This window comes from Alosa alosa, chromosome 7, assembly GCF_017589495.1.
Source record: "Alosa alosa isolate M-15738 ecotype Scorff River chromosome 7, AALO_Geno_1.1, whole genome shotgun sequence".
Lineage (NCBI taxonomy): Eukaryota > Metazoa > Chordata > Actinopteri > Clupeiformes > Clupeidae > Alosa > Alosa alosa.
This window is the reverse complement of record NC_063195.1, coordinates 3,302,849-3,327,593: the sequence shown is the minus strand read 5'-3', so window position 1 is coordinate 3,327,593 and position 24,745 is coordinate 3,302,849. Positions and strand designations below refer to the sequence as shown.

At 41.4% G+C, this 24,745-nt stretch overlaps 2 protein-coding genes across 4 annotated transcripts; both read right to left on the bottom strand.

The window, feature by feature from the left end:
- Positions 1-1,860: 1,860 nt before the first annotated feature.
- LOC125297320 lies at positions 1,861-23,890 on the bottom strand. 3 transcript variants are annotated; one of them, XM_048247622.1, is made up of 11 exons: positions 23,147-23,890; positions 22,583-22,675; positions 17,459-17,638; positions 7,906-8,161; positions 7,106-7,164; positions 6,687-6,801; positions 4,820-4,927; positions 3,257-3,391; positions 2,806-2,945; positions 2,032-2,170; positions 1,861-1,952 (listed from the first exon to the last, which is right to left on the bottom strand). In XM_048247622.1, exons 1-10 carry the CDS (start codon positions 23,612-23,614, stop codon positions 2,120-2,122), a joined length of 1,605 nt encoding a protein of 534 aa, XP_048103579.1. In that variant the 5' UTR covers positions 23,615-23,890; the 3' UTR covers positions 1,861-1,952; positions 2,032-2,119. The 3 variants fall into 3 exon arrangements, with proteins under 3 accessions (XP_048103579.1, XP_048103581.1, XP_048103580.1); XM_048247624.1 differs by having other exon boundaries at positions 23,167-23,890; XM_048247623.1 differs by lacking the exon at positions 1,861-1,952 and having other exon boundaries at positions 2,038-2,170; positions 2,806-2,943.
- LOC125297391 lies at positions 13,605-15,066 on the bottom strand. The gene is made up of 3 exons (XM_048247754.1): positions 14,696-15,066; positions 14,107-14,363; positions 13,605-14,014 (listed from the first exon to the last, which is right to left on the bottom strand). The coding sequence occupies exons 1-3, from the start codon at positions 14,998-15,000 to the stop codon at positions 13,728-13,730; spliced, it is 849 nt and encodes a 282-aa protein (XP_048103711.1). The 5' UTR covers positions 15,001-15,066; the 3' UTR covers positions 13,605-13,727.
- Positions 23,891-24,745: the final 855 nt, after the last annotated feature.

Below are 24,745 nucleotides of genomic sequence, written 5' to 3'. Positions count from 1 at the left end.
TATCTTAACCATGTGACTTAGCTAACTTAGCTAATCATTTTAAGCAGTTTTGCTAAAAATGGTAACTAGCATGCTAACTATGCTAACCATGGGACTTAGCTAACTTAGCTAATCATTTTTAGCAGTTTTGCTAAAAATGCTAACTAGCATGCTAACATGTTAGCATGCTAACTATGCTAACCATGTGACTTAGCTAACTTAGCTAATCATTTTAAGCAGTTTTGCTAAAAATGGTAACTAGCATTCTAGCATGCTAACTATCTTAACCATGTGACTTAGCTAACTAGCTCCAGTGGGTAGGAGTCATAGTTGTTGACAAGTAACAGTTACAATGGCTGAACAGTTAAAAGGTTCAGTAGTTTAAAGGGTTAAATTGTTTAACAGTGAAATATTGTAGTGAGGACTTTTATTCTGAAACAGTTTTGGCAGAGGAAGCAGTTGAATAGGGTGTGTAGTCTTAATAGGGCCAGTTTGTATGCTTAAAGCCTGAGAATGGCAGTTGGGACAGGTGGCCCGAACACCTGCCATAGGATTCTAATTGCTTAACGGCTCTATTGTGATGTCATCAGCCCATGTTAAGTCTATGGGGAAATTTTGAACAGTTTTTAATTAATAGTTTAAAAAAGTATAAAAGTTACAAAGCTGAAAAAATACATAGCACCCATGTCCTAAGTAAGACCTACGTAACATAGTTTGAATGAAGTTTGTACGTTAAACGGTTGAAGCTGCATTAAACGCGTTAGAAGAAGAAGAATAAGAAGAAGCCTAGGAAGAACAGTACAGTGCATTTTCATGCACTGTAATAAGAAGCCTAGGAAGAACAGTACAGTGCATTTTCATGCACTGTAATTAGTACCCAGAAATACCCATGTAATTTCCTAAAATGTTAAATTCCATGACTCCTTACACTTACCTTGTAAGTCGTCTGCAGACGGCTCCACTTGCTCCTCCCTGGCAGACAGCAATAGGCCTTGGAGCAATGGTGTTTGTACAAGTGCAGCTCCTTCTTTTATTAGCTTGGGCTTGAATGAGGGCCATCTTTCCAGAAGTCTTGCAGATGTTTCAGATCCAACGAGAAGGCTGAAGTCTTGAAGAACCTGACACATTAAAGACAACACAAGTACAACTTAGAATAGGGCAAAAGGCAGAGCACTGTTGAATTTGACAACCTTATCAGCAATTACACACTTACTAATCCTTTTGTGTCCAACAGTCTTGGGAACACGGACAAGACTTTTGCTGAAGTTGCAGGGTTGTGGATAAGCCTCTGCCTGTACTGGAATGTCTCTTGCATCTTCTGGAATATTGTCTCACGATCATTGGTATGGGTCATCAGAGAAATGGCCTCTTCACATGCCTCATCCTGAAGCTGATCTTGACTGATATTCCTGGCGACCGTTGGACCACCATCTGCCTTCGGAGAACTAGATGACAGAGGACGAAGCTTAGTCTTCCGTTGGATGGTCTTGAGTCGCCAAGCGATGAATCCTGTTCCACTTTGGCCATCATAGAAATGCTCCTGACAAAACAACACATTCTCTGTAACTGTGCCTTCAGTAAAAGACCAGAATACTCCCTTATAGAATACTCCCTTATAGAATACTCCCATATAGAACACTCCCTTATAGAATACTCCCTTATAGAATACTCCCTTATAAATGGCATCCTACGTCACAACACCACCCCTACATCTTTTTACCACAACCCCTATATACTGCTGACATTTGTGCGCTAACCCAGTGTGCCTGTGTAGCTTTAGACTGAGAGGAACACAACACAACATACTTTGTAATACTTAACCATAATAGCTGACATAATAAGAAGTAATTGGCTAACCCAAATGTTTCAAATAACTTACATAGCCTTTTTTAGAGAATGGGTCTTTCAGGTATGGGAACAAGGTGATGACACCAAGGGCATATTTTTCCTTAGTCAGCCTTTGTGGAATTCTCCTAAAATAAAAACTAAAATTAAAATACAATACTATTACATATTAAAAAACAGGAAAAAGGAACTTTAAGACTGGCATACCCTTCAGTTTCTGTCATGTGTGCCGCTAAAATGTTGACCATCTGTCGCCTCGAACTGTCACACAAACTCCCAGTGTCCTCATACTCTTTCATGATTGCCGCTCCACCAGGTTTCTCGAAAGCAGAACCTTCTTAACAAGCTGAAATGATTAGCAAAAATATGAATCACCATCAAATATTTGACATATGTCTCAATACAAAGTAAATAATGTCTTACCTTGTTTTTACATGAATCTCAAACAATTGTATGTCTATTAAACTCATCAGTTTTAACAACAACTTGAGTGTGGGTTAAGATCCTGTGGAGTCGAGGAGTACTGTTACTAGTTACTAGACTTGTATTTTGATGGTGATATGAAGTTCCACAGTATATGCTGGTAGGGGTGTGATTGGCAAAAAAAGGAAAATATACGTAGCACAGAGTGACACTCCGCCCCGAAAGATGTGAATCACAAAACCCGTCGTCATTGTCAGCGGCCTGTTATAATGATGGCCTCTGTAATGCAGAAATATAGCATTCCTCTGATCGACAGACCCCGCCCCCCCCAAAAAAAAAAAACTCATCGGATCTGTACGAATTGCGTGGGTCTCATTTTGAAGTCGAAAAAAACGGAATTCCGTTTAAAAACGGAAGAATCACACCCCTGATGTATTACTTCTTGATGAAAATAATAAAAAAATAATAATGAAAAAAAAAATAAAAAAAGTTTTAACAACAACTTTAAAACAATAGAATAATGCAGAAAATCCGGAAAACAAATCTCTGCATTCTCACCTCTCTGGCTGGAACACACTGCAACACGTCTTCCTCCAAGCATGCTCTTTTGCACAAGCTAAGGGTAGTCCCACTATCCTGACTACTTGGCAACGAACATGTGTCCGTGAGGCTAGATGAAAACTCAGGGACAGGCGACTCTAGCAAAGAGGGAAAATGCAACACAAACTGAAGTGTAGAGGCACATCTATATTAATTGTGCTGGATACTGGGAATACTAAGTAAAACAGAAGAAGAGATATTCGCACACTGTGTCTAAATTTCTGTTTAATGGTGGGTGATACACAACGTTTCGACCACTCCTGACGAAGACCTGAGTGGTCGAAACGTTGCGTGTCACCCACCATTAAAATGCAACACATTCATGTACACTTTCAAAAATAGCTCCACAATTCCTTCTGTGCCTTTGCAAGGCAACTGTATGAAACCCCAAACCAAGCACAAATTATACCTTCATCAGAATCATGGATGACTAAGCACATGTCCTTGGTAACCAGCTCTGGAAACACATCAGCATCCACTTCCATTCCTCCATCATCAGTCACTATCAAGGTTTTGTCTTCATTTATGGAGAACTTCACCCGGACTACAAAATAAATAAATATATTACTATTATCCAAAATATATTGTGGTGGTGCACACAACAGATATCAACATTGACATTTCTTTGCCCAACTCCAATATTGTTTGCCTAGAATCGTTTAACAACAAGCACTAATTCAGAACACTAGCGATTTAAATAAGGTAAATGTTAAAGTACGTATATAAATAACAAATTAATAACTGAAATGAATTGAGCTTTGCAGTCTAAGAAATCCATGAATATGCACATGGCATCAACAGCTGCATGGCAAACATTTTTAAAGCTAATCTGTGCACAAATTATGAAAGTGATCACGTAATGTTATTCACAGGGCGCACTTCATGCAGAAACTAACTTGCAAATCATGACGTGATTCAATGGAACACTCTATATTACTCAGAAAAATGACATTTCCCAAACATATAAATAAATGAACGTCATTGTCGTTCATTCCGCATTATGGTTTTATTCTGCATCTTACTTAAAGAACGAACAGACGGCGAAATCAGGAGAGGAAAAACGACTGCACCTTTTAACCTTTTAACTCGCTCGCGTTCTGTTTTTGTCGAGACAGTTGTGGAACGTACACATGCTGCACAACTAAGAGAGTACTGGAACTTAGTTAAAGGAACCGTATGTAAGATTGTGGCCAAAACTGGTACTGCAATCACTTTCAAATTACTGTAGAGCGGTGTATCCCCTTCCCCTCCCCCGACTCGAGGTTGCCAACCCAGATGCCGAAACGCTACTGACTTTGTGATTAGTAGATAGGTGGAGGGTGGTGCATCAGGCCAAAACACAACATGACATGACAAAACATGACATCAACATCAGTTGAGGGCTGCAACTTCACTTTTTAAATGACAATATCCTGGCCGGACTACTGTTGTCAGTGATATAAGTATTTGAAATGAACATGATTTCTTAATGTCTAGTGACATATCAGGACAATTTTATAATTAATTGAAATACATTTCTTACATACGGTTCCTTTAAGTTGGATAATTTCAGCAAACATATTCCCCTTCAGCCAACCATTTCACTTTAAAGGTGCCATGTGTAAGAATTGAGGTAAAAATATCCAAAAAATGAGATACACACATCAAAAGAATGAGAAGAAATAAGGGCGATGATGTCATAAAAAAAAAAGACAGGTGTCATAATACCAATTTCGGCCATGGGAGGTGGTATACGGGCAACATAACCGCCAGCCAAACTGCAATACACGTTTCTCGGTTATTACTCTAGGGTAGACCAACTCATTTTCTGGAGGTATACTGCCCCCATCTTTTATGGAATGTGGAGTTAGAACTGATTTTTTAGCGGACATTACACATGGCACCTTTAACGTAAGTCATGTCACCTCGTAGGATAACGTTTGCCTACCAGAGGCTTACTAGCTAGTAGCCTACTGCTGCATATAAAACTTACCTTCAGTCATGAACATATCCAAGCATGGCTCACATATCTTGATATATTTTTTTATGTCCTGGTATTTTACCTTGATAATCATCACATCCACTTTAGTTAATGTTACATCTGTTGATGAAAAAGGCAAACAATTTTACAATCTTCATTTTAATGTGGGTAACGCTATTCGCTTGGCAGATGAATATCTAGCTAAGTTATCTATCTTAGCTACTAGCGACTAACTTACGTCGGTAACGTTAATGTTAGCTGACTGACCATGTGGATGTCATTATGCATGAATGTAACTGGGTTACCTAGTTAGCACACCAGTTATGTTACAGCTAATAACGCTAGCCTAACGTAAGATTAACTAACAAGGCATGGTGATGTAGATGTATTAGATCAAACAGACAACGTGGACTTCGTGAAAATAAATAATTAAAAATGAAAATAAAGATAACACATAACACCACACCAAGTCAAACACACAGAATGTAATTTAGTATGTTATCAAGCAGCTAAAAGCTTTAACAACTCAGTGCTAAGATAACGTTGACAACTGGCGGGAATGCAACTTCTAAGTCAACAGTTTTATAAAGAAAACAAAATCCCAGATTTATAAGTCTGAGAGTGCAACACAACTTCTAATATACGTATTTTATCAGCGAATGCCCAAAATAGATTAATGTAATAACTTACCACACAAAATTGTCGACCACTTGGAGATAAGTCTGCTGTCCTGCAGGGGGTTTGAGTAATAGCTAGTGTTGACGAACTGACCGATGTGTCGGTTAATTAACCCGGTTCGTGTCACTGAGCCGGGAGAATCGAATGCCAAACGTCAATAAACCGACTCAGTGTTCCTAACATCATTCGTTTTCACATACAGAGCAACACTGGCTTGATTGGCAGTGCTCGAGTGTTCTCGTCGCTACTCTTTCATCGTATCGCGTATTAGCGCCTCTACTGGAGTGGTAGTAAAATCAGTCAAACTATGATGAGCCTGTATGGCTCTGAGCTTCATAACCGTGGCTGCCAAACGAGTCAAACAGTTCACTAGGTTCTCTGGGCCTCGTAAATGTGGCTGCCACACCACACGAGTCAAACCGTTCGCTAGGTTCTCGGCAAGTTCCAGTAATCAACCGATCACCTAAGCCTTTCTAGTGCCTAAACTAGATGATTATGTTCATGGAAATTTCATCGATGGGAAAGTATTATATCACATACCTACAAATACACATAGGCCTAATGTCATCTTGGTAGTTAAGTTAAATAAATGCTTAGAAGTGAATGACTGTAGGCTGCAGGCTGTTACGAGGAGACTGAATGAGACCGAATGTAACCGCTATACCCTTTATCGTGTCTTGGTTCTCGGCAAGTTTGATTCATTATAACCAATTATAACCTGCCGCCACTGTTAAAAAAAAATCTAGAGGAAACACTATTATGAAAGAAAAGAACCATAACCTCAATAACTTTCAACAACTGCATTAACCATACACGTCTTAGAGTGCAGACTTGAAACAAACAATTTCAACTCTGACAGATGTTGGCATGTCAAAAAACTGGCATTTGATCAGCATTGCCCATTGTTTTTAGCTCTTTAGCGATCACCAAAGCCTTTAGCTGTATGACGGCTCTGGTATTGGTCATTCTATCATTGATTTGTTAAGATCCTGTGAAATTGCTGCCTTGACAACGCTACTTCATGGCTTTGGTACTCTATTGTTCATGATGTCACTATCACATAGAACACAGAACTTCACTCTGCAGTCTTTGCTGGCATGTTTTTGTAGTCTACAGTAAAAAGTGATTTTCCACCCAGAATAAAAATAGTTTTTTCCTGGTGTGTGTGTGTGTTTGTTGCTCTTTCCTCAGCACTGCCTACCTGGATGACTGTACTCTTCATACTCATCATCGTCACCATCTTCATCTTTATCATCTTCATCTTCAGAGACTGGAGCCTCTAGCAGCCTCTGACCGTCAGACGAGACCAGCGGAGTCTGAGACGAGACCTTTTATTAGTTTTTCTGACCATATTTTGTTGTTTTATGATGTGAGGTTGTTGACCATTGACATTACATGGTTTTATTAAATCAATTTCCAGGTGTACTAACATGAGCTTGCTAAATCAAATGGATTAGCTGCAATATTAGCATTAGCATGTCAGATCAAATGGGTTAGCAGTTATATTAGCATTAGCATGTCAGATCAAATGGGTTAGCAATTATATTAGCCTTAGCATGTCAGATCAAACGGGTTGCCATTATGATATTATAAAAAATCCACACAATCCCAATACAGTACCTGGATCTGTTCAAGTTTAATGTCAGCAGCGGAAGTGACAATATACTCCAATCTGGTCTCTAAATTAGGAATAGAGGACATTTATATTCAAACCACTTTATTTAGCAGAAACCCATCAGAATCAATAAATCAACAAACACACGAAGTCGTTGAAAATAATGTTTTAACAAGGGATTTTGAGTTTAAATGTCAGGCCACCAACTGGTTCAGAAATAATTGTTTTAAAGCAGCACTAAAGAAGATGTGTTCTCGGGGACCCCTACAGTTGAGAAGCTTACTATGTGTGTTTTGCAACAAAGTATGAACATAACTCCAGTACAATATTGAGGGAATGCACCAACAGCAGTCTGTAGAAAGAGATTTCCTAATTCCTTTAGCATAGCAGATCTTTTTTTACATTTAGATTTCAAAGGGGGAACAGCGTTCCTACCGGAACACAGAAAGTTGCTAAGTCAGTAATCGATAGGTCTGTAATCGCCTATAGGGAGCCGCTCAGACAGAAGTGCCGTTTGTGATGCTAAGAGGGTATCTGGCATCTAAATGTTTTTGGACAGGTTACGTCAAGTTAAAAAATAAAGGATTTACTTTTTCTCCACTATACTACAGGAATTAGGACATCTCTTTCTAAAGACTGCTGTCAATGCATTCCCTCATTGCGCTTCTCAACTGTAGGGGGTGCCATCAAAATGTTTTAGACATGTTATGTTAGGGTTCCTTTAAGGAAGAACATTAAATACAGGTTCAGCTCAGAACAAAAACCAATTGTGTGTGTGTGTGTGTTCCTCCCCACAACTCCTTACCATACTGACTGCACTCCTCATATCCATGAACAGCATTTTCTTCTTTAATCCCGGACACTGGGGCTTCCGCATGGGTCTGACCATCAGACGAGATCAGCAGAATCTGACCATCAGACGAGACTGGCGGAATCTGACCATCAGACGACGCCAGTACGCTCTGGACTTCAGGCGAGATCATTTGTTCTGACCAGACCAGTGGCTCATCAGCTGCCATCAGCTGATCTGATTGGACAGGAGAGCTGGGACTCTTGATTTGCTGCAAAACACATGACAGATGTTAGAACGTGTGTGAATGTTTGTACGTGTGTGTTTTGAAACCACGGAGGTATTATACAGTGGCAAGAGATAGTATGTGAACCTTTTGTGTGTCTGTGTGTGTGTTACGTCCATGGAGGTATTATATATAACTGGAGAGAGTGACTAAGTCCCGCCCCCATTCATTTCAATGGCCCATGCTAGGCTAGCTACTTCAGCCAAAAAAAGTTTGAAATTGACCGCAGCCATCTTTATGAAAATATCGTTTCATGGGTGTTCGTTTCCGGCACCAGCTAGAATTAGCCTATTAGATTTCACGTTACAGACAGAGACAACGTCAGGTACAACGGTATGTCGTTGATGAGGATTGGGCATTCCCTCAGAGGAAAAGAATTTGTTCAGGAACGCGCTTCACTTCACTCAGTTATAAGCGCAAATGTATTTCATTGGATAACATTTTGGGAATGGTGGTAGAAGTTTGCCCTGTCTCTGAAGTCCTAGGTTATTTAATGTGATAATAAACAATGCGAATCAATATTGAGTCACTTTAGGCTACACACATAATGATTCCTAAATGCTATATTTGGACAGGTTGTAGGCCTATTACGAAATAGGCTATCTAACGAAAATGGCTATAATTAAGTAGACATGGGATGTAAGAAACTTGTGGATAGCTGGGATTTTTGCTGCACCCAGTGTGAATTTGCAGCTTGTTAAACCTAGGCTTCATCTGCAGGCAGACGAAAGGCCAGCGCAAGTTAAACTTACCGATAAGCGCACATCCCTCGGGTATTGTGGTTCGAGCAGGCATTTCAAGAGTCTGCAACTGTAGTTGATATTTGGCTTTTGCCTCGAATCCTGGCCATTTAAATCAAATGCATAGCCTAATCATGTGAATGTTGCAAGAAAGCAAACTAAATAAGTCATTGACATTTGTTTCGTTTTTAATCACTTGAGGAGATAGGTTACATGATCCAGGCGTTGCGTTGTCATGGACTACAGGTATGAATACAATCTACGTTTTAAAATAGTTTTCATACACAACGCAATGAGTAGGCTAATAGGCCTAATTGGATATAGGTCATTGCTATGTCTCTGCTAAAATGTATGGTCATAATCAGTTACCTTGTCAACCCACACATAAGGCAAATAATATCCTGATATGACAACATTTACTTTTTATTTTATTTACCACAAAGTCCGGTATAATACAGCCTAACCATGTAGGCATTAAGACAAGTATCAGTAGCTTAATCCAAGTAGTTAGTTGTTTATTTGTCGTCTTACAGAAATGTAAACCAACGTGGACGCGCGAGGACGCTCGTGCCCAACACTAAACTCGTGCATGAGCTGTCATCTACCAATCAGCATGTAAAAACTGGTGCCGGAAGTTGCAACCATGTAACGCCCCTGGTTACGTCCCTGTATGTTTTATCAGTGTTTGTTTGCTTTGGTCTGTCCTGTGTATGTTTCTGTTGTGTTTCAGACAGTCCAGCAGGGGGGGGGGGCTTAATTGCTGGGCCTGCCTATAAAAAGGTGTCGGCTGACGTCATCCGGGAGTTCGTTTGCTCGCGCGCGTTTTCAGGATTTTGGTTGAGGTTGCCGCTGCCATGGCACGCTACGCTGCTCCGCTGCTCTGCCGCTACGCCGCTTCGCGCAAGCCACGCGCTCCAGCAGTTTTGTCTCCGTCGCTCCTGCCTGCTCTCGGAGTGAGAGTCGGGAATAGGCTGGGGATTGCCTGGGCCTGTGCTCTCGTAGTGAGAGTCGGGAATAGGCTGGGGATTGCCTGGGCCTGTGCTCTCGGAGTGAGAGTCGGGAATAGGCTGGGGATTGCCTGGGCCTGTGCTCTCGGAGTGAGAGTCCGGGAATAGGCTGGGGATTGCCTGGGCCTGTGCTCTCGGAGTGAGAGTTGGGAATAGGCTGGGGATTGCCTGGGCCTGTGCTCTCGGAGTGAGAGTCGGGAATAGGCTGGGGATTGCCTGGGCCTGTGCTCGAGGCCTTACGTTTTGGACTTTTGTTGCAGCCTTAGTCTTTGTTCTATAATACTTTTTCTTATATTTTTGTAAATAAATATTTTTGCATTGATCCTCCGCAGTAGTTTTTGCCATCTCCTATCATTTGCTCATGTCCCACAAAACCCCTAGACAGTGGGATGTGACAAATTGGGGGCTCATCCGTTTTTTTTTTAACTCGTTTTTTGATTAATCGTTTTCTGCGTTAAAAGCCTTTTTTGTCTTTTAGAAACGCTGTGATCGTGGAACTCTGATGAGTTAGACGTTTGATTATTTGTTTGTTTGGGTTGTGGGTTTCTGAAAGCAACTCCGGGGGGAGGTTCCTTGTGGACCTTCAATTGGTACGCTTTTGAAGCTATGGTAGGTTTATGTTAGTTTTGGGGTAGGTAAGTAGGGACCAGAGTTTCGTGCCCAAGCCGGGGTAGGTTACAGCGTTGTATTTTCGAATTATCGTTTTCTGAGATTTTTTAGTCAAACTTTTTTGGGAGATGCCATTTTTGTTAGTCTAGTTGCAAGGCTGTTTTTTGACTCGTGCAATTTTTTTTTTTCTGTGTCCCAATCGTTGTTCGGGTTGGACAGAGACGCGTTTTTGCTGTGGCTTTGTATAGCAAAAGCTTAGATTTCGTGGCTTCGATTTTTTCCCCTCTTCCTGGTTAATTGTTTTTTGAGCAATAGGCCTGTTCTTTTGGTGTGGAGGGAGGAAACGAAATTAGTAAACCTAGTTCTTTCATACAGAATGTTCTTTCATACTGGATATTTTTGAGTAATAAAGGCCTGTTCTTTGGGTGTGGAGGGAGGAAACGAAATCAGTAAACACAATAGTTCTTTCATACTGGATATTCTGTCTATCACAGACCTTTTCGATTTCGTTAGTGGCAATTAGTCAAAATGTCTGTGGTAGAAAACTTTATTGAGAGTCCGTCAGATGTTCTTTTGGCACAATGCACTAAAGAACAATTAGTCGAGATTGCGGCTCATTACTCGATTTCTCTTTCAAGTGATGATAAAACGCTTAAGGAGTCTTTATTTAAAGCTGTTGAGTCAGGCCTAGTGGAGAAGCAGATTCTCTCAGTGAAAGCTGAAGGCCCTGGTTCTCCGATAGCTTCAGTCATCAGCTGCAAGCAATGAGCTTTAACTTCGCGAATACTCATTCCAAGAACGGAAAATGCAGTTAGAGTTATATCAGCTGAGTTCTAAAGAATGTTTGATTCAAGTTCAGCGTGTGCTTTTGCTATTTGTTTCTCACCAAAAGCCACGACGAAACGGTAACAAAGAAGCTATTGCCTAGGCTATGTAGGCTAAAGAGTCACATCGTGGGGAGTTTATCGTTTCGTTTTGGCAAGTAGCCCTGTAATAAGCGGAACAAGTCCGGTTCGCCCTGTCGGGACTTATTTTCCCAATAAGGCATAAAAAAAAAGGTTTGGTTCCTGTTGGTTGTCAGTTGAGGCCATGGGTCGGTAGGGAATTTTTTTTTTTTCCCCCAGTGGCAGTAAGGGATAGGTAGAAAATCAGTCCCTCCAGGATTTCACAAGGTTTTTTGAGACTGTTGCGACCTAAAATGCCTGGATGGAAGTTGCTGTGTTTTTAGCTGTTTCTTGTGGAGAAATTGCAGGAGGAAGTGAAAATTGCAAAAATAGTTGCGATTTTTTTAATTTAGGGCAATTAAGGTTAGTAAGACCAAAATCACACTGATAATTTTGATGCTTATTAAAAAATTATAATCAAAGGTAAACAGTAAGGATTACAGAAAATCAAAGTAGGCCTACTTTATTTGTGAAAATGCTTTGACTGAGGTAATTGACAAAGCAGTATAACCTTTTGTAGAACTGTCCAAAAAAGACAGTCACCTAAAGAGATGGCATCATGTCATATGTTTCAATACATTCATATATTTTGTAATTCATATTAAGTTCATATCTTTTTAATAATTCATAGTCTGTGACCTGCATAATTACTAATAGCCAAGTAAGTATAGTAGTATAATAGTAATTTCATATTGATGTAATTCCGGTGTGATATTGACCTAAAGTGTGTTGAAACATGATACAGAGTGTGAACGTATGTCTCATAGCCCATCTCGGCTTGTCCCCTGCACTCCAAAATCTGGCTAGTTAGCCCGATGCTACCAACAGCTTTTTCAATGGTGGTGCTTCGGCATCGCCTAGCCATGCAAATAAATCACTGTTTTACACCATTTACGGCGCAATGTATCTCCACACTTCATTGGTAGACTTCGAGGGCCCTGACATTTAAAACGAGACATTGAGAACTTTGAAAAAGCACTGGTCATTTACTTACAAGGCGATTTATACAGACAGTATCTTCCGCGAAGTTTAGTGTTTGCAGCCATCTTGAATTTAGTCACGATAAGTCGAGCGACGAGTAAGAATGAACAGGTATGATAAGGGATCAGATTCCAAAAATAATTCTGTGGAAATGCATGGATTCCAGTTGCTGCTACTGGAAGAAACTGTTAGCCGTAAATTTTAGCCGTGGCCTACTGGTTAGTGCTTCGGACTTGTAACAACGTCCTTTAAGTCCCTCCACTCGACGGCCATATGACAACGCTTTTTGGCCACTCGTCGGGCATCCATTTTGGCAGAAATGCGCGTGCACAAGGCTTCACGACACCAATCTCGCTCCAGCGGCGAGATCACAACACATGATTGGCACGATGTCTTCACAACACACCATATGATTGGCTCAATGTATTCACATCACACCACATGATTGGCTCAATGTATTCACATGTCGACGTTTTGCCGAGGAAGGGGTTCGATATGTGTAGACAACGGCCATATTGGCGTGACAAACTAGCCCCATGCATTTCTATGGAGTATTTTTGTGTCTCCTCATTAGAAAGTCTCTGCTTGTAACCGGAGGGTTGCCGTGCAGCTGCCGTGCCGTGCTTGAGCAAGGCACCTAACCCCTCACTGCTCCGCCGGGATTAGTGTGTGCTTCACCTCACTGTGTGCTGAGTGTCTTTCACTAATTCACGGATTGGTATAAATGCAGAGACCAAATTGTGACCAGGCGTGGAATTGAGGGTCGCAAGTGCGTTTTGAGGCATTTTGAGTTATTCACAGATTCAGAAAGTGTAGGTTTTAAGCTTTCTAACAATGTCTTGCACGTGGAAATCCGATAACATTTGAAGAAGTTGTAGCCATTTTAAAGTATACACATCTCAAGAAAGATTGGCTACTTTCTCCCTGAATCCATGGGAGGGGAACACAATGGTCCTCATTTGCATGACATTAAGATCAACCCTCCCCCTGTCACGGTCACTGATCTGTCAGCCTGCAGTGCAGAGTGTGTTGTAGTGGTCTGAACCATGGTTAACCATTGCAGTTACTATGTGTGTCATTTGATGGATGATGAATTAGAAGATACTTTGTTGAAATGAAAATGATTTTATTACCAAAAAACAGGATGTATACAAGATTTGAAATTACAGCGCTCTCTCTAGACCAAGTAAAGTAAGCTCTCTAGTGAAGTAAATGTGTGTTAAATAGTACCTGCTGTGCCAAATCAAAGCTGTAATGAATCCTGATGTTTTTACTTGCTGGTGGGGAGGGTCAGCACAGTGTCAGCACATGTCTTTTTGCAGGCAGCAGTCAGCTCGTTGTACAAAGCCCTCTCTTTCTGCACAAGGGCAAGATGATCGTGTTGCTTCTTGACCGCTGCAGACTTTCTATCATCTGGGAGGTTTGCACTTCGTATCAGCAGGTCGTTATTACTTTGGCACTGCCAGCAAAGATCTGTGTGTGGCCTGCAACTTCTGATGTGTGGGAGAAGTTCGTTCCACAGTGCTATAAAGCTTGTTCTACAAACTGCACGCTCACCTGAAAACAGATAGGTTTATGGTTAATTATACTAGTTGCTAATAGTGCTTCACATCACAAGCACTCAATTCTAAATCAATGTATATACATACCAAGCTCCTTGGCAGACTTTGTGTAGAGACGCCAAACTGAGACCTTGGACACATGGGTTGGCCCAGGATGTCGGCCAGGCAGCATGATGGAATGGTCTTCTGCATAGTTTTTTATAAATTTCACAACTCTGTTGATATCTTCAGAGTTGATGAACCTGACTGGTGACTGTGGCTTTGAGTTCTTCTTTCTTAACCGTGGTCTTGCCCCATTCTCCTCAGAGTGTTTGATTATATCAGTGAGGGTGCTTTTGCAAATTCTGAAAAAGGCAAAGACATTTCACATCATTAGTCACCTGACTCGGGATGCTCATCTAAACTGTTCCAGTAGGCTAGTCTCAAAATAATTAGCATCACAGACAATGACAAGGCACCAGGTACCTGCTATTAGTCAACATTATTCACACATTATTCAAATTAATTGCCCATTGAAACTAGTCGTCATATGATGCTAATGACCCATCGAAACTATCTGTAATGGGTTACAGAACCAGCTAGTAGCAATGGATAAAGTAGTCTAAAACAAACATGAGATCACGTTTGCAAACCATATTATCTCGAATGGACACAAAACGCAAAGTAGATAACTTACCCCATAAGAAACAGAAAGGTGTTCCTGCAGACATCAGTGCCTCCAATGCAATAAGTTGTCCGGGCACACTTTCTTTTTTTCGGGAGCTTTTTGGTTGATGTTGTTATCTCTGAAGTACGTCTGCTTGCTTCGAGATGCCCAATTATTCGCATGTCCTGCCACTCTCTTTCGGCAGCCAGAGAATCCAAGCGTATGTTGTACATAACCTCTGGAGAAAGTTTGTGACTACACGAACGTGTACCAAGGAGAGAGTTTTCCTTTCTTCTTCCATAACATTTGCAGTCAAAGTTACGGATTTTTTCCATTTCGCGGTCTTTATCCCCGTCAAATGTAATTGTGGAGATAGCATCTGATATCTTACGATCTAGCTTCTCTGCTGCCAGACCGAGAGATTCTTCCTCGTTGTAATGATCTTCGGCTAAGGTCAGCTCTAGATTAGGGATGTTATCCAATGTAGTCTAATGCAGTCGCCTTCATCATCAGAGCACTCATCTTCAGAATCTGGAGTGGGCTCTTCACAAAAGTACTTCCATAGATCTGTGTTGCTGCAACCACGATTCAGCTCATCTGCAACCGGCTGTGTTTTGTCCATCTCCATTCCAATTGTAAACAAACAGCATGCTGGTTCAGTATAAGTAGCCATGAGGTTACTTCTAGCATACAGCTGATTGGCCGACAGAACAAAAGAGCACTAATGGTCAAGCAACCAATGCTGTTATCTGAAACATGGAATTGCTTTTTTAGGACTTCAACTTCAACCTACAACTTTAGCACATTCTGCAAAAAAAACGAAAATGACTAATTTTGAACTTCAACGTCGCCTTCAACAGCGCTACGCTCTGCTCTGCTCTAGAATCTTTGGTTCATATGACAACAGTAAGGCAAACAAATAACCCAGATCTACTGAGTAACTCTACTCTGTATGTAACTCTTATGTTAGCAGGTGTGTGTGTGTCTTGATCGCATGAAGTCTCTTCAAACACACACACACACACACACACACTAGAGTGCGGATCGGGCCACACATTTCTGTCCGAACCTGACTCGCGTCCGACAGAGTTGGGTCCGAACCCGACAGGTATTTTCATTTTTATGCCCGAACCCGACCTGAGCCCGACGCAGATGATGCCTCAGTTATTCCCATGCTAGTGATTAAACATTCACGTTAGCCCATTAAACGGAACACACAACAAATTGTCTACAGAATCAGATGAGCATGCACGCACGCAGGTCACACACAGCGCACATTAACACAAGAGGCCCAAGCAAGCATAGCCTAAATAGAATTCTTGTCTTACCATTGACGAAAAGTCTTGAAATGAACTGCAACAGTCTTTGAAACTAAAGTGCCTCTGTCACTTATCCATATGCAGCATACCGGTAGCCTATGTCTTTACCACAGTAGGGGAGACCGGGGCTGGTTGGAACACTTTTCACTCTCGGCTATATTTCTCCGTCTTACAATGCGTTGAAATGGTCAAATTGTTATTAACTGAAAGCTTGGGATCTCAGCTACAAAATGTGTACATTCAATGTCAACAAATGATCCCTTGTTTTGAGTTATTTATGATTAAAGTGGTGTTGTGCATGTGTGCCAACCTGCCCCATGCACGGGGTTGGTTGGCACATGTAGTCGGGGTTGGTTGGAACACCTATGTTATAGTCCTTTGCAGTACTGCTTTTGGTTTTGTTTGAAGTGCTCATCTATATCACACTGCCTGTAGGGCTTTGCTGATGTCTTTCCTGTGTGTTTTTCTTCAGTAGGGCCCACCGTCAAGATCAATTTGCTCCCTACCGATTTTTTTTTAACTTCAAATGTTTAAAAATGTCTGAAATGCTTTCCAAATGTAAAACTATGTTCAGTAATTACAATAGCAATGTTAAAATAAAGATTGATGATGTTTGTATGCATAAAATACAAAGTTTATAGATTTGTCACAAAATAGCCATAGGGAATGTATGTGCCAACCAACCCCAAAATCAGTGTGCCAACCTGCCCCGCCCACATTAGGTCAAACTTTTTTGCACAAATGCTGTTAGCCTGCTAATATCAGTCACCTCAGGTTTTCAAACTTCATTTTAAAATCTAGATGAGTCCCCTAGCAATCAATTCTAATCTTTTTTTTATATCCCTAACTATTACCCTTCTAAGATGTATTTAGTGGGAGGTGCATATTCTAAGTTTTGACACTACAAAATTAAAAAGTTGTTCTCACCTAAAGGGACCTGGAGACCAGTTACATACGTGAGTTTACGCTACTCAATAAGGCCGTCAGTTTAGCGTTGGAATTTTGTTGCAGCTCCCTCTAGTAGCCTGGATATTAACAGTTTCAACCTGCCCCTGTTCCAACCAGCCCCGGTCTCCCCTATGCAATGCAAAAATCTCCTGATAGGCTAACAACTTTTTTTTAACGTCACTCAAGACTGTGCTTATGTGCGAAATGTGCATAAAAATTTGTTTATCTAGTCGTGACAACGCGTGTGCATTTAGTCACGATAAACAAATCTTACACACTATTAGGTCTTTTTTACATTTTACTTTATTCTCAACAAACAAACGTTTGAATCATGTAAAGCAGACCTGTTGGATACCCAACATAATAAGGAATTTTAAATGTAAAGCTTCCAATGCATATCGCCCCCATGTGTCCGAACCCGAACCGAACCCGACTACAATTTCTAAATATTTGTCCGAACCCGACCCGACCCATCGGGTCCCGTCGGGCTCGGGTCGGGTAGCCACACTAACACACACACACTCACCTGGTTGGCCTGTGTCAGTGAGTTGTTCTTCTCCTCCAGGTGTTTCTGCAGTTCATCGATCTTCAGCTTCAGCTGCTTGTTTGCCTCCACCTGCTCTGTCAGACTCCGCCCAATCTCCGCCTCCTTCTCTTCCAGACGACGAATCAACATGCAGAGCTCCTGGTTCTGATCTACTTCATGCTGATGACAAACACATCAAACAGGTAAACACACACACACAACTCAAAACACTGAAACACATCTGGCCCCTATTACAATCAAGTGTGCAGCTGTGGAGAGGGTAAGCTGTTCTAAATTCCATCACAGAAGACCTCACATGGGATGCACAGAGGAAATGTTAAAGTCACAACAACGCCTCTTCCACCTAAGAAGACTCAAGACATTTGGCATGGGTCCCAGCACCCTCTGTTCCTTCTACAGAAGCACCAGCTGTGGCCTACTGGTTAGCGCTTCGGACTTGTAACCGGAGGGTTGCCGGTTTGAACCCCGACCAGTTGGCACGGCTGAAGTGCCCTTGAGCAAGGCACCTAACACCTCACTGCTCCCTGAGCGCCGCTGTTGTTGCAGGCAGCTCACTGCGTCGGGATTTGTGTGTGCTTCACCTCACTGTGTGCTGAGTGTGTTTCACTAATTCATGGATTGGGAAAAATGCAGAGACCGAATTTTTGCCTCATGGGATCAAAAGAGTAAATGGACCCTTTCAAGAGAGTTCCATTATCAGCATCATAGTTGGCCCCACAAGGCTTCCGTTTTAACATTCCATATGTTATCTTAATGCAGAGGAAGTAGATTGGGAACCAAATAGAAGATATTTGGCATGAGTCCCAGCACCGTCTTCCTTCTACAGAAGCACCACTGAAAGCATACTAACGGGATGCACATCAAAAGAGTATATATACTTATACTTATACAACCCATACTTCACTACTGCACTACGTTACCCATACTGCACTACATTACCCATACTCCACTGCTCCATTGAAAGGATACTAACGGGACTACATTACCCATACTCCACTGCTCCATCGAAAGCATACTAACGGGATGGGAAGTGCACGGCTCACCACCGCAGAGCAATTCAAAGGGTGGCGAAGACAGCTCAGATCTGTGGCTGTGAGCTCACCACCGCAGAGCAATTCAAAGGGTGCTGAAGACAGCTCAGATCTGTGGCTGTGAGCTCACCACCGCAGAGCAATTCAAAGGGTGCTGAAGACAGCTCAGATCTGTGGCTGTGAGCTCACCACCGCAGAGCAATTCAAAGGGTGGCGAAGACAGCTCAGATAGTTTTAAGCTGATGTACCGTATTTTCCGGACTATAAGTCGCACTTTTTTTCATAGTTTGGCTGGTCCTGGGACTTATAGTCAGGTGCGACTTATATATGAAAAAAATGATATAATTGAATGTTTTTAAATGTTAATTTATATTAACTGACATGAACCCTACATGAAACATTACTGTCTAGCCGCGAGAGAGCGCTCTCAAATGCACAAGTCCTGTGCACTTTCAGTCAGAGATTAGTGCTTGCTATGCCTGAAACACATGTGCATACTCTAAATGCTCAAATTATGGCCAGGATTCTATTCATAGCCTCAGATTCGGACAAATAAAAGCCAGTATAATTTTGTTTCAATTTAACTCATAAAAGAGCTCTTCTTAATAATTTATATTGTTGGTTGGTTTAATATTGTTGCCAATGAAAAGTCAGTGTCCCACACCATGACTCTACAACACGTTGCGCTCAAGCTACCAGTCGCACGCAGCCCCTTTCTGAGCTAGAGGCTAAAGCAATAACCTACATTTAAACACAATTGTTGCTGCCAGGCATCAGCCTACGAATTTGATAAAAAAAAGTAAATCATGCATAATTTAAAAAATAACTAAATGTAGGCCATCTTAGACCTCTTGGAATAAGGTTTCCCTTGCAGCACAGCACACGTTCCATGAATGAATGAAAGCGGATGCCTTATCTCGCAATAAGCGGATGGAAATCCCAACACTCTTTCATACATGAAACTTAATGAACCATTGCCATTGATATAGGCCTATGCCTCACAGTAAAACGCAAGAAATAAAGGCCTATAGCTGACTCGAATAGCCTACAAGCCATGGTCCAAATAAAGGTGCTGTGCTTTGCCCAGCCATACTTTGAGGATTTACGATAGTCTGTCACCTAAACATTCCTCACCTGTTATCTAGACATGAAAACATTTTTGCAACAAAAGTTGCAACAAAACTCACTGCCATGTAATATTTCATCACTGTTTTGCTATCTATCTATCTATCTATCTTTTTTGCTATCTTTCACGTGAATATGCACAGAAAGCTGTCTGTTCACGTCCGCAATCCATTATAACGTTTCTCAAATGGAGAACACATCCATGTTCTCTCGCGTTATATTATAGGCTGTCATGCTTCTGTGTTTGCAAAATTCCTGACGGTTCCTGATCGCTAAACATTTGTTTTCCTTTCCTGTCGAAAGCGGTTGATGTAGAAGCACCTATAGGCTATAATTTGACTTTAGCGGTGACAAATCTTGCTGAGAGAGAGAGAGAGAGAGGCACCCCCAAAGTGGTCCTGCGCGCGCACGTGCGTGTGTGTGTCTCTGCATGGGGTTCAAGTGAAGTCAGAGTTGGCCCGTCCAGTCAATAGTCCCACATTCAGTCCGCTCCATTATTAGATTAACGTCAGACAGCGCTGTAAAATGTGTGGGAATTTCTGTTAGTAGCCTATGCTCAATACGTAATAATTTATGCGCAATACCCACAATCCCGCACTGAAATGTAGGCCGTGGTTTTAAATGTGCATCTTTTTTTCTCTCGCTCTCTCGGATGTGGCCAGCCAAGCAATTGTTCTGCTGCATGCCAGCCTGTGCCAATATATCGTACAAAATGCTTGATTGCATTGCATTCTCCACATTTTTAGCTAAATTTTCATGTACCACATCAGCATTTGAGTTCAGTGAATCTTTTGTAAATTGCTTTACATTAGCATCAGGCCCTTGTCAGCAGCCTTCGGCTTGACTCTTGCCACTATTCACTCCTTCGTCTTCAACATTCCCTGTAGAATTCTCAATATTTTTGGCCTCTGTCTGACATAGTCGGTCTGTTCTTAGTCTTGGATTTTGTGAAATAAATTTCTAAATATCACCTGCACGTCCTTTTAAAACCGCATCTTTTTCTCTCTCAAGCATTTAATCTGCTGCCGGCTTGTAATTCCACATCGTCCAAAATGCTTGATTGCATTGCATTCTCCACATTTTTAGCTAAATTTTCATGTACCACATCAGCATTTTTGTTTAGTGAATCTTTTGTAAATTGCTTTACAATTACCGTCGGGCCTATAGGCCTATTGCATGGCTTGCCTCAGCTTCGGTCACGTCCTTTTAAAACCGTCTTTTTCTCTATCATGAGTATTTAATCTGCTGCCAGCTTGTGACAACACATCGCCCAAAATGCTTGATTGCATTGCATTCTCCACATTTTTAGCTAAATTTTCATGCATCATATCAGCATTTTTGTTCAGTGAATCTTTTGTAAATTGCCTACAATTACTGTCGGGCCTATTGGCCTATCGCCTGGCTTGCTTCAGTCAAGTCTAAAACTGCATCTTTTTCTCTCTCGTGAGCATTTAATCTGCTGCCAGCTTGTGACTCCACATCGCCCAAAATGCTTGATTAAAATGCAGAGAATACAATGCAAATACATTTTGGTGTACCACATGCCATTTTTTTTCAGTGAATCTTTTGCTTTGCAATTACCTTCCTGCCCTCCTCTTGGCTGCATTCACTTCTTTGTCTTCATTAACATTAATCTTTTTGGCCTCAATAATCCAGTTACATAGTCTCTGTTTTTGGTTTTGGATTTTGTGAAATACTTTTCTAAATAAATGCGACTTATAGTCCGGTTCGACTTATATATGTTTTTTTCCTGTTCATGACGCATTTTTTGACTGATGCGACTTATACTCAGGAGAGACTTATAGTCCGGAAAATACGGTAATTGTGCTTACCATCTGTGGCCCAGTTTACATTCTGACTTACAATTCTGGAGACTAATTCTGGTTATCTAGTGTGATCTGCTGAGTTAAGTATCATTCAGTAAAACACGAGAGCCTGAAGTTTAACGGGGTAAACAAGGGAAACGTCCGCTGGATCATAATGCCAATTCTGCTGGTCCAGATTGAACAGAAAAGTTGTTGAGAAAGGTGTCTTTATGATAAGGTTCAGTTTCACTTGCGCAGATGCGCATAAACATTGAATAAGCGCTCACTTTACTACCCCCCAAATGTAGGCTATGCCTCTTTATTTGATCACACAATTAAAGAAATATTTTAATCTGGAACATGTTTAGTTTTTTTCGGACAGCGGTTATAGTCTACCATTCATTTGTGCCGCAAATGATCAGACGTGTGTCAGACACATGGGCATAGCCTGTAACTTTGCTGATCCGTGGACTAGAAATCTCATCGGAGAGGAGGCCCTAACGCTTCAGATAATAGATAGAGAAAGGCAAGCATATGCTCAGGGCACAGAACACAGTTGCATGTCCAGTATAGCCATGGGTCTGGTGAATATAGCCTACCGAATGCAGATGACTACAAGCTCACGCTTTGCCTGGTCTAGACTAGTTTCAAAGATTTAGAAGCGGGACACGTGGCGCTCTATCTTTGGTAGCAACCCAGCCCCCTGGTGAAACAAACGTGTTTGTCAAAGAGAGAGAAAAAACTGATCATAAAATGTATCGTAAAAAGGAACGATGGTGTTGTAGAAATGTAGTGGAGTAAAAGTACAGATAATTGCAGCAAAATGTAACAAAGTAAAAGTCAAAAGTATGCTCTATAGATTCTACTTAAGTAAAGTACAAATACGTGGAAAATTTACTTAAGTACAGTAACGAAGTATTTGTACTTTGTTACATTCCACCACTGCAAAAAGGCCGTTCAAATCATGTGTGTATGTGCAGTCTAGGTGTCAAAGTGTGTGCGTGTGCGTGTGTGTAGTTAAACTATCCTGTGAGTATGAAAAAATACTGCAGAGATGGCCATATACAGGTATGTGTGTGTGTGTGTGTGGAGAGAGAGAATGAATATCACAACACAATACACATTCAATGTGTGTGTCTTACCTGAAATGCTTGTATGATGCATTGGGTGGCCTTCTCCAGGTCGATGCAGGCTTGCTTGTGATTCAAGTCCATATGCTGACGAACCTCGTTCATCTGCGCACACACACACACACACACACCTCTATTACAACACCATTATAACACAACACTGTTGCTCCAAACCTCAGACGTGCAAAGTGACTATGGTAATGTGATAATGTCTACGCAAAGGGGAATGGTAGCAGGTCTTTTCTCGAAACCCATTAAAACCCATTAAATTGATGTTGGTGTTATTCTCTGTGCAAATGTCTTATAAGTATATTGTCAAAGTGGAATGGTTGATGATGCGATGGCTTAAATCAACAGTGTGTTAGTTAGCCTAGGTGTGCAGGAGTTCAATTCCAAGAGTGACTGCAAGTAGCCTGGGGTTGCAATCGAGTCAACAACATTTGAGATTTGCCAAGCGGTCTGGTGTTAACCAGGCTGGACTGGAAGTCAACGTGCCCCGAAAATCGAATATTTGGTGGCGTAGTAAAAGTTCCTTCAAATAATTTAATGATCCGATGACACTTTGTGTTCAGTTACCTGCTTTTCAACAAACTCACGGAAACTGTCGTCCTTGGCATTGTCTGCGGGAAGTTTCTGACACAACGTTGTCCGGCGTGGTCTGATTCTGATAGATTGACGGTTGCGTTGCTTGAAGCGGTTGCACCAAGAAGGCCCACCTGCAAAGTCATGTATGTTCAACTCCTGGGCGACGACCAGCGCGTGGAGACGTAACTCGACCGTTGACCAGGCTCTCCCGGCAGCACGTTGTTGATGCACCCATTTGAGGACTCGTTCCTCCAGCTCTGGCCATCTCGCTTTCAGCCCGCGATTAGCTTTCTTTGTTTTCCTCATTGCAGTAAGAGTAACCTCTACTTTTCGCCAGTCCCTCACAACTTTCTCACTCACTCCAAACTTTCTTTCTGCTGCTCGATTACCGTTTTCTGCTGCATATTTTACTACCTGCAGTTTGTAATCTGCAGAGTAGGATTTTCTTTTGGGAGGCATATTGTTTGTGTTCAGTCTTTCTCAGTTTAAATTAAGCCTTAATGTTTCAAACGGAGGCAGCGCAAAGTCGAACCCTGCTGCGTGTTGCCTTCCAGTTAAGATTAAGGATAACGTTTACATACTGAGTTTTTTTTTTTTAATTGCAACCTCCTCCGTGAGATATAGGTTTAGATATACCTGAGCACACTTTTCCGTACTAAATACCTAAGTATAAGCCACTCACAACAAACAGATTTACTGTCGCTAGCTCCACGGAACTTGGGTTTGTTTGGCTTTTCTTCCTCGACTGCCAGCTTTACAAGGTTTAGTGGAGCATAGAAGTTTACCGCCCTCTACCGTGTAGGATGAGAAGTTGATTCTTTTCTTCTTCTTCTTCTTCTTGTTTTTATGGCGGTTGGCAAACAACGTCTGGTCGCATTACCGCCACCTTCTGAAATGGAGTGTGGGTCTGAATAAAATATTTCCCTACACTTAAATCATCTTTATTAAACCTGTTCTTCTAAAAAAGGAAAAGACAAACCCAAGACAAAAATCACCAGAATTCCTTAGCAAAATATCCCTTACTTTCAAAGCTATCTCTTCATCTTCTAGCTGCTGGATTGTTGCCTCTCATTATTATATCTAGTACATTCTTCAATAGCATGCTCTATGGTATCCTGTGTGTTACATACACTACACCCCTCATCAGCATGTTTTTTCATTAAAAATAATGTACTGTTTAACCCTGTGTGCCCAAATCTCATTCTTGAAATGATGTTCTCCTTCTGTGCATTTCTGCAAGTACTTCTACTCACCCCCACTCTTTTTTGGATATCTAGTTTCCTACCAGTCTGACCATTATCCCACAATACTTGCCATTTCTCCTTTATCTTTCCTTTAATGATTGATTTCACCTCAGCTTTACTATACTTAATGTTTAAATGTATATACTCCATTTCTGTTGCCTTTTTTGCATACTTATCAGCCAACTCATTCCCTGTTACTCCTGTATGGGCAGGAACCCATACAAGTCCAACACTGACTCCAGCTTTCATTAATGTACTAGCCATTTGGACCATTTATATAACAATGTCTTGTCTGGATTGTGAATTAATGTTCTGAATACTCATCAGAGCTGATGCTGAGTCTGAA